General features: G+C 49.3%; 1 protein-coding gene across 5 annotated transcripts in view; it reads left to right on the top strand.

Annotated features, from left to right (window-relative positions):
* Nucleotides 1-6,648, top strand: part of LOC140076584 (exportin-2-like) — a 75,037-nt gene extending 68,389 nt beyond the window's left edge. For 3 of the 5 annotated variants that reach the window (XM_072123172.1, XM_072123173.1, XM_072123171.1), the window contains 6 exons: nt 5,124-5,266; nt 5,704-5,805; nt 5,888-6,033; nt 6,109-6,199; nt 6,309-6,416; nt 6,530-6,647. In XM_072123172.1, the coding sequence (XP_071979273.1) occupies nt 5,124-5,266; nt 5,704-5,805; nt 5,888-6,033; nt 6,109-6,199; nt 6,309-6,416; nt 6,530-6,547 (608 nt within the window). In that variant the 3' untranslated portion in view covers nt 6,548-6,647. Of the gene's footprint in view, nt 1-5,123; nt 5,267-5,703; nt 5,806-5,887; nt 6,034-6,108; nt 6,200-6,308; nt 6,417-6,529 lie in introns of all 5 variants that reach the window. The other 2 variants (XM_072123174.1, XM_072123170.1) reach the window with 2 other exon arrangements.
* The last annotated feature ends 3,849 nt before the right edge of the window (nt 6,649-10,497 follow it).

Below are 10,497 nucleotides of genomic sequence, written 5' to 3' on the forward strand. Positions count from 1 at the left end.
CACTGCAGGTGTGATGGGGTTCTGCAACCTGTCTTTAGTGAAAATAAGGTCTTGGGTGACAGGTTCCCTTTTAAAACCAAGAAGCAATGTTTAGTTCCTGTAAACAATACCTAAATGGGGTTGATCACTGAGGAATGGAAGGACCCCAAGAAAAAGATTGTAATTTCCAAAAAAGACTTCTCGTCTTTGATCAAGAGGCTTCCAAAGATTGGGATTCATTCCCAAAGGTGGACGTCAAGGTGACTAAGGTGGTTAAGAAGACGGACCTCCCCTTTGAGGATTCGGTGCAGCTGAAGGATCCTATTTATAGGAAGTCTGATGCTCTCCTGAAGAAAGCCTGGGAAACCTCCATGCTCACCCTCAAGTGAAATCTTTCTGCTACATCTGTAGCAAGAACACTCTTCTTCTGGCTAAGAGCTAGAGTCCCACATCCAGGAGGGTACCTCTAGGGGTACTCCTCTGGAAAGCGTTAATTTTCTGAAGTCTGCCACTGCCTTCCTTGCAGATGAAGCGGCTAAAGGTAGCCAGTTTGCGGCCAAAGAGCACCCGATCAACGCTACAAGAAGGGCTCTTTGGCTGAAGCAATTGGGCAATGATATTTAGTCTAAAACAGAGCTCTGCAGTGTCCCCTTTTCTGGAGCATTTGTATTTGGTCCTGAATTGGATGCCTTCCTTTCATCCCTTCAAGAACTCCTTTACCCACCTCAGGGTTCCGAGAAGAAGCAGTCAGGGGGAATGACTCCTTGGATTCGCATACCGGTGGTCATATATTATGAAAAATCCTTGGGTCTTGAGCATTATTCAGTTGGGATACAGGATAGAATTTAATCTGAACCCTTCCCCTCCCTCAAGGTTTGCCCCCCTTTTTATCTTCTTCCCTTTCCACTCTTATCTGTCAGGAAGTCTCATTGACTTGGGTGTGGTGGTTCTAGTTCCTCAGGGTTTCTATTCTCCCCTGTTGCTGATCAAGAAACCCTATGGGTCAAATCGGGTGATCATAAACCTGAAGCTGCTGAACAACTTTATCACCTATCGTAAATTCTGTATGGAGTCTGTAAGATCTGCCACTCAACTCATTTACTCAAATTGATGCATGTGCACTATAGATCTGCGGGATGCCTACTATCATGTCCCAATTCACCACTCATCCAAAAAATATCTCAATTTTCAGTTCTCTCCCCAGAGGGCTCTATTATTAATTTACAGTTTTGTGCTCTTCCTTTTGGCATTTCTTGAGCTCCAAGAGTTTTTACCAAGATTATGGTAGAGGTGGTGGCTTTCATAAGGCTGCAGAATGTCTCCATTGTTCCCTACTTGGACGATCTCCTTATAGTAGGGAAGGACAAACAGTCTAACAGCTGCAAAAAGGCTTACCCTGGAAAATCTGACCTGGGGTGGTTGGTCAACACACACAAATCAGACTTATCACCTTCCACTCAAAAGATTTTTCTAGGTGTGGTTTTGAGTTCTACTTATCAGATGTCTTTTCCCCCCTCAGGGAAAAGCAGACAGCATAAAAGATCCGATCCGATTCTTCAGAAGGAAGACTTCCATATCGATCAGAGGAGCTATGAAGATCCTGGGCCTTTTCACATCCTGCTTCCCTTCGGTAGCTTAGAGCCAGAACAACTCTTGTATCCTGCAGGGCTGGATTTTCCGGTCTTGGAACAGGAGTCTTTCTGGCTTGGACAAGAAGGTCATCATCCTGTCCTCGGTAAAAAAAAAAAAGACTTCCAATGGTGGCTAAAGATGAAAAATCTGGAAAAGGGAGCTCCTTGGCACTGCTTTCCGTGTGTAACCATAATGACTGACGCAAGCAGTACGCGTTGAGGAGCAGTCTTCCCTTCTCACTTCACTCAAGGTTGGAGCGAAGGGCTTTCTTGGAAGCCCTGAGGTTGAATGCTGCTCACCTGATAAACCGCCACGTCCACATCCTATTGGACAACACCACGGCAGTCTCTTATCTAAGAAGGCATGGGCGAACAAGATCCTTTGTCCTCTCCAACTTGGCCCGCACCATTTTCTCCTGGGCAAAAGTAAACCACCTCTCCATCTCGGCTATCCACCTTAGGGGAGTCCTAAACAGTGAGGCACACTACCTCAGCAGGAGAGGTGTTTGAGGCACCACTCGTCTGGTAAATCAGGTAGTCTTCCTTCAGCCAACCAGCATCTGGGGCAAGCCTTGAATCGGCCTCTTGGCAACATGGGGAAATTCATAATGCCATCAGTACCTACTCCGTATATTCAAACGAGACAAGGCATCCAGGTGTTCTCAGAAGTCACCCATTGAACGAGTCTCTCTCCGCCTTTCCCCCAATTCCCTTGATCATGAGGGTTCTCAATCAGGCAAGGGTGATAATGATCTGCCCAAACTGGCCAAGAAAGATCTGCTATCCCCTTCTTACATCCTTGTCTTTGCAGCAGCCGATAATTCTTCCCTTTTGCTGAAGGAACCTCTGTACCCGGGTCCCATACTGAGTCCGGACCCAGGGAAACTTCAGCTTTCAGCATGGATCCTTAGTCTGAATTCCTGACATCTTAGGGTCTCTCCAGGGCAGTAGTCTCTATTCTCAAGGCAAGTAGGGAAAAGGTTACTGTCCCCATATATAGTAAGATGGGGGGAAAAGGTTTGTGACTTTTTGTGAAGAACCTTAATAAATCTCTATGTAAGGGGTTCTGTCTTAGCCTATCTACAGGCCACAGACTCTTGGCGCATAGACCATAATTTATTCAGTTTCGGGGGAAGAATGCGTCCAAAACCTCAATAGCAAGATGGCTGAGAACTGCTATTGCCACATACTATGTGGAGCAAGGGAAAGAGATTCCTACAAATCTGAAGGCCCATTCTACTCGGGCCATGTCGGATTCTTGGGCGGAAAGTATAGGCGCCTCCTTGGAACAAATCTGCAAGGCTGCTACCTCGGCTTCCCCTTCTACATTCATTAAACATTATCGTCTGGACTTATCTGGTTTTCAGGACCTTTCTTTCGGAAGGAAAGTCCTTCTGGCTGTGTTACCACCCTAACACTGATCATTTTTTAGATCTCAAAGTGGGCCGTCATGGGAGGACATCTTGGAAGTGGTGAATTGGTACTCACCGGTAATACTGATTCCATCTAGTCCTCCATGACGGCCCACTTGGAGGATGAACTTTGACCTCTGTAGGGACAGGAAGAAGAGAGAGGTTAAAGGTCTCCCGCCAGTATCTACTAAACTACACCGGTGGAAGATAATATGTATGTGACTTGAACATACAAAATAAATTGTGTTTTATCTTCCACCGGTGTAGTTATTTGGTAGATACTGGCGGGAGGGTGATGAATGACACGTCTAACTTCATTACCCTTTGTTCAAATCTGGGAGCGTGAACTAGGGAGGATGTTTCCACTAGCTACCTGGCTGAGAGCGTCTAGAGCTTTACAAGCCATGGAGGAACGACCTGGTGGTACCATGCTGCAGCAAGAGCATCCTGCTTTGCAGTGGGCTTTGGTGAAGACCGGGTGCCACTGGTCCCAGGTGTCTGCTTACATCATAGTCCGCGGTGGTCCACTACTCAAAATCCACCACATGTCTCCCAGTAGATGGGTAGCCCCAGCACATACCCCCAGTATATAGGTAGCCCCAGCACATGCCCCAAGTAGATGGGCAGCCACAGCACATGCCACCCAGGAGATAAGTAGTCACAGCACAAAAGAAATTAATATAAACTTGCCAGTGCTTCCTGCAGCCAGCTCCTCATTGCTCCCACGCTCTTCTCTTTGACCCAGGCTAAGCCGATGGCGGCGATGGCACCTGGGTCATACAAAGGACGTAGGCAGCGGTAACATCGCTGCTTGTGTCCAGTGATCAGTATAAGGCACAGCAGCCATCGCTATTTATTAAAGATCTGTCTGAGAGCCAGATGCAGCCAACAAAAGAGCCATATGTGGCTCCTGAGCCATAGGTTCCCTACCCCTGCTTTAAATTCTGGACCCCATAGCTAATCATCAGCTATTATCTCAATACAGAAATGGCTCCTGAACACATTCGCCTCCCCCTAGCCCCATTTCATTATTCATGATATGTTCTTTATATTCGCGTGTATTGTAATCATATTTGGTACACTGTGACTGACTACATTTTGAGTGTGTATTCCTGGTTAGGTTATAATTATCATGTCCTATTTTGCTCCAATAAAGAGTTGATGTTTTGAGAATCTTCTTTAATGGGCAAATCTCTTTAAGCTCATTCGATAAAGCACAGTATCTTGCTGAACCTAATTTGCATATTTAAACATAATTTACATGAAATACAAGTGATTTTTGCAAATAAGCTATAGTTTCAAGCTGCTACAAGTGTTTGCGCGGGTTAAAATTTGGATATAAAAGTGGTTTCCTGAAATTGTTCATATTCGCACCTGCATGTTGGACACTTAAAGGACACCTGTCATCAGGTCTGTCACTAGTCCTGTCACTACTACCTGTTGGAGCAGCTAACAAGGATCCCATCCCAGGCTTTATCTAGTTATTTCATACATTATTCATTGTAAAATCATCTATTTTTTATCATGTAAATGAGGCTGGTCACATGGTCAGAGGCAGTGATGTCACCCCTGTTACCCCTCCCCCTGCTCATGTCTGTGTGTAATGTATAGTAAAGCATGGCTAGTGTCTGTGCTGCATCTGCTGACATGCTGCATCCTCCTAATATACAGGTCAGAGACACAGACATCAGCTACACATGAATCTGACATGTTCTGCTGTAACATGGCTGCCTGGAGCTGCTGTATCTCTCCTAAACACACACAGGCTGCAGGGGGCGTGGCCACCAGCACCAGGAAGCACATCATTATACAGCCTCACATCATTATACAGGCTGTCAGTCAAGCACTGGGGGTGTGGCTGTGCCTCCCACTCATGAATAGAGTGGACAGCTTGAATATGCTAATGCTTCATTGGACATTTCACAGGTCATTTGCATACAGCTTTAGGACCTCATTGCTTAGGTTTACAGGCATGTAGAGGGACAATGAAGGGATAGAGGCAATGCTCTCTAATGGCAGTTTATGAAAATATATTTAGTTTAGGGGGGTTATTTTGCATGACGGGTTCTCTTTAAGTTCTTTATACTTTTCCCTTTTTAAGCTGAAAAATATCTGGAATCTGTAGAAGCAAATCCAAATTATCCCTTGCTGCTGCTCACCTTGCTGGAGGGTACCCAGGATAATGTCCTCAAAGTATGCGCATCTGTCACTTTCAAGAACTACATTAAAAGAAATTGGAGGATTGTAAGTAATGTCACCCCAACGTTAATAACAAATCTATTGATCGCTGTCACAACGCAGGAGCTATACGATTTCAAACCGGTTTAAGAGTTGGATGTGCCAGATTTATTGCAGTGTGTAATGCTGAATGTTAAGTTTTGCATAGTTAACAGTCACTGTACACAGCACTTTATTAAACGTCAGAAAAATGTTCCAAATGTAAGTTTAGCCAAATATATTGCAACTGGACCAAGGCCACATTTTTACGACACAAGGGCCATGGCTTGGCATGAAAACCTCTCACTTGTCAAATATGGCACAGGCTATTTAAGACAATTTTATTTTTGGTGCAGATAACAAACTTTTTTGTTCAAATGATTAAATATTTAAACCACAATGTATATTTGACACTGGCCCTCTGTCTTGTGTAATGGTTTGAACACTGAATTTTCTTGGTTAAGATTGAAGATGAGCCAAACAAGATTTGTGAAGCGGATCGTGTAGCCATTAAGGCCAACATTGTGAACCTCATGTTAAGCAGCCCTGAGCAAATCCAAAAGCAGGTGTGGTACATGTCCAGTGTTTATGCTCCTATAACTTAATAAGTTCTGAGCCCCATGATTTCTGCTATTTATGTTCTTGTAGCTTAGCGATGCTATCAGTATAATAGGACGTGAAGATTTTCCTCAGAAATGGCCCGATCTGTTGACTGAAATGGTAAACCGCTTTCAAAGTGGAGATTTTCACGTCATCAATGGTGTACTGCACACTGCTCACTCCTTGTTCAAGAGGTATGGAGATAAGCCAGCATCTGCCACGCTAAAATTTGTCTGGTGACTGCTACTGATGAGTTGTTGTTGTGACAGGTATCGCCATGAATTCAAGTCCAGTGAGCTGTGGACAGAAATTAAGCTTGTACTGGAAACTTTTGCTCTACCTCTTACCAACCTTTTCCAGGTAAGAAATCTGTATATTCCCTCTATCACATATTCACATATTGAGCAACCAGATGGATTTACATTATGTTCTCGCTGTTTTTTATTTATTTTTCTCTCCCCTCTTCCAGGCAACCATTGGACTTTGCAATACTCATGCTACCGATGTTGGTGCATTAAAAATCCTTTTCTCCTCTCTTATTTTGATTGCCAAGTTGTTTTACAGCTTAAATTTTCAGGTATGGATAAGATATTATTTATTATTTATTTATATTTATTTTTTTATTTATTTATTTATTTTCTTTAAACTTTAATTTTTATTAAAATTTTATATTTTCAATCGTTACAACAGGGACAACAAGCTTGGTGATACAGCGGTCTTCGTTATTTGTACAATAACAGATTTTGTTTCTGGTGGTACAGGAAGTGTACAATACACAATACAAGCAATTTAAACAGCGGTTCATTTGCTCAGATAAAGATCTCATTCCAGAGTAAAGCCTACTCTTATCTCCCACCATGCAATATTAGACCAACCATTAAAGATAGGCTTACTCCCAGACTCTCTGTAGTCTACCATGCTTTCTCCCAATAGCGCAAAATCAACCTATAACAAGTAACCTATATACTAACTTTATGTAACTCAAAATTTAGAACATAAAACATAAAGACAAGACTTGGGTAGTCAAGACAATAGACACAAAAGGTTAAATGGATCTCAGGGCAGGGTATCAAAGTTTAGATGTAGCCCGAGGAGGCTTATAAACCTATATGGGTGCAAAAAGAGTCCCACGGCTCCCATACTGTCAGTAGGGCGTCCATGGAGTTATTGAGTGAGGCTGTCATCTTTTCCAGTGAATAAATCTCCTTAATGCGGGTAAATAACTCCACTTCAGACGGAGAGGCAGTCTGTTTCCAAGCCTTAGCTATTAGACTTTTGGCTGCCATACAGACATGCAAAAATAGCTTTGTATGGTGTTGCACATATTTTGTGGAGGCACATTAAGGAGATGCATCAGAGGATCCAATGGAACCCCAGTACTGAACAGCTTCCCAGTCAGCCCCATGACACACCGCCAATATGGTACTATACGAGGGCAAGACCAAAAAATGTGGAAAAGCGTGCCTGCTTCCTTTTGGCATCTCCAGCATATGGCCAGAAATGTCGGGTTGAGGATATGCAGTAGTGCCGGGGTATGATACCAGTGCATCATTATTTTATATGGTTTTTCCTTATAAGCCGTGCAAATTGACGATTTCGCTGCCCTACTCCTAATCACCTGCCAAAGGGCCGGGGGAATAGTGCGTCCTATATCCTTCTCCCATTTAGTCATATATCTATGGGTGGCCTGGGCGTCCTTTGGAGGGGCAGTCAAAATCTGGTAAATGGCAGATATCGAACCTTGACACGAGGTACCCCTTCTACACAAGTGCTCAAACTCAGAAGGCCTGGAAACTTGCGCTGAGCCATATTCAGTAACATAGTGTCTTATTTGCATATAATGGTACCACTCGTCTCCGGGTAGCTTACGTTCTTCCTTAAGGTATGAAAATTGTCTCCACTCCATTGTAAGAGGGTCCACCATATCCTCCAGGGGGAACAACCCTGCTTTAGACCACTGTCTCACCATGTGGTAAGTCAAGCTATCCGGTATAACAGGGTTGTATAAGACTGACATAATTGGGGAACACTTAGAGGATAGGTTAAACCTTTTTTGGCAGGTTCGCCAAGTGGACAGGGTGAATATAATAGGGCCCAATAATGGTTGGGTAGGTTCGGGGGGGGGGGGGGTTTAGGCCCCCATAGACATGAATTTGGATGCATCGGGGCCAACCAGAGCTTCTCTATTTCGACCCACTTGGTATAGGCTGCTGAGGCCGCCCAGTATGGTATATATTGTAGCTGCGTTGCCCAGTAGTAATTCACAATATGTGGGACTGCTAGGCCTCCTTGGGCCTTGGGCGCAAACATGACCGATTTGGGCATTCTATGTCTTCTATTATCCCAAATGAAGTTAAAAATAGCCCCTTGCAGAGCCTTAAGCTCCTTTTGTGGTACTTTAATTGTCAGAGTTCTAAAGTAATATAAAAGTTTTGGGAGCCAAGTCATTTTAACAGCAGCCACTCAACCGAGCAGGGAAATATGATGTCCCTTCCATTTAGTGAGCATAGTTCGCAAATCCCTAAATATAGGGGGGTAATTGGCATTGTAGAATGTTGAATCAGAAGCTGTCAACTATACCCCTAGATACTTTAGGGCAGTGGTGTCGAACCTATGGCGCTCGCCCGCCGCTCGCTCGCTCGCCCGCCGCTCGCTCGCCCGCCGCTCGCTCGCCCGCCGCTCGCTCGCCCGCCGCTCGCTCGCCCGCCACTCGCTCGCCCGCCACTCGCTCGCCACTCACTCCCTCCCTCGCCCGCCACTCACTCCCTCCCTCGCCCGCCACTCACTCCCTCCCTCGCCCGCCACTCACTCCCTCCCTCGCCCGCCACTCACTCCCTCCCTCGCCCGCCACTCACTCCCTCCCTCGCCCGCCACTCACTCCCTCCCTCGCCCGCCACTCACTCCCTCCCTCGCCCGCCACTCACTCCCTCCCTCGCCCGCCACTCACTCCCTCCCTCGCCCGCCACTCACTCCCTCCCTCGCCCGCCACTCACTCCCTCCCTCGCCCGCCACTCACTCCCTCCCTCGCCCGCCACTCACTCCCTCCCTCGCCCGCCACTCACTCCCTCCCTCGCCCGCCACTCACTCCCTCCCTCGCCCGCCACTCACTCCCTCCCTCGCCCGCCACTCACTCCCTCCCTCGCCCGCCACTCACTCCCTCCCTCGCCCGCCACTCACTCCCTCCCTCGCCCGCCACTCACTCCCTCCCTCGCCCGCCACTCACTCCCTCCCTCGCCCGCCACTCACTCCCTCCCTCGCCCGCCACTCACTCCCTCCCTCGCCCGCCACTCACTCCCTCCCTCGCCCGCCACTCACTCCCTCCCTCGCCCGCCACTCACTCCCTCCCTCGCCCGCCACTCACTCCCTCCCTCGCCCGCCACTCACTCCCTCCCTCGCCCGCCACTCACTCCCTCCCTCGCCCGCCACTCACTCCCTCCCTCGCCCGCCACTCACTCCCTCCCTCGCCCGCCACTCACTCCCTCCCTCGCCCGCCACTCACTCCCTCCCTCGCCCGCCACTCACTCCCTCCCTCGCCCGCCACTCACTCCCTCCCTCGCCCGCCACTCACTCCCTCCCTCGCCCGCCACTCACTCCCTCCCTCGCCCGCCACTCACTCCCTCCCTCGCCCGCCACTCACTCCCTCCCCCGCCCGCCACTCACCCTCGCCCGCCACTCACTCCCTCACTCGCCCGCCACTCACTCACTCACTCGCCCGCCACTCACTCGCCACCACTCACTCCCACTCCCTCGCCCGCCACTCACTCACTCCCTCGCCCGCCACTCACTCCCTCGCCCGCCACTCACTCCCTCGCCCGCCACTCACTCCCTCGCCCGCCACTCACTCCCTCGCCCGCCACTCACTCCCTCGCCCGCCACTCACTCCCTCGCCCGCCACTCACTCCCTCGCCCGCCACTCACTCCCTCGCCCGCCACTCACTCACTCGCCCGCCACTCACTCACTCACTCACTCACTCCCGCCCGCCCGCCACTCACCACTCACTCACTCGCCCGCCACTCACTCACTCACTCACTCGCCCGCCCGCCACTCACTCACTCGCCCGCCACTCACTCACTCGCCCGCCACTCACTCACTCGCCCGCCACTCACTCACTCGCCCGCCACTCACTCACTCACTCACTCACTCCGCCCGCCACTCACTCACTCACTCACTCACTCGCCCGCCACTCACTCACTCGCCCGCCACTCACTCACTCGCCCGCCACTCACTCACTCACTCACTCCCGCCCGCCCGCCACTCACTCACTCACTCACACTCGCCCGCCACTCACCCACTCACTCACTCACTCACTCGCCCGCCACTCACTCACTCGCCCGCCACTCACTCACTCACTCACTCCCTCCCGCCCGCCCGCCACTCACTCACTCACTCACTCGCCCGCCACTCACTCACTCACTCCCTCCCTCCCTCCCTCGCCCGCCACTCACTCACTCGCCCGCCACTCACTCACTCGCCCGCCACTCACTCACTCACTCACTCACTCACTCCCGCCCGCCCGCCCGCCACTCACTCACTCACTCGCCCGCCACTCACTCACTCGCCCGCCACTCACTCACTCGCCCGCCACTCACTCACTCGCCCGCCACTCACTCACTCGCCCGCCCTCACTCACTCGCCGCCACTCACTCACTCGCCCGCC

This window comes from Engystomops pustulosus, chromosome 9, assembly GCF_040894005.1.
Source record: "Engystomops pustulosus chromosome 9, aEngPut4.maternal, whole genome shotgun sequence".
In the NCBI taxonomy this organism is placed as follows: Eukaryota; Metazoa; Chordata; class Amphibia; order Anura; family Leptodactylidae; genus Engystomops; species Engystomops pustulosus.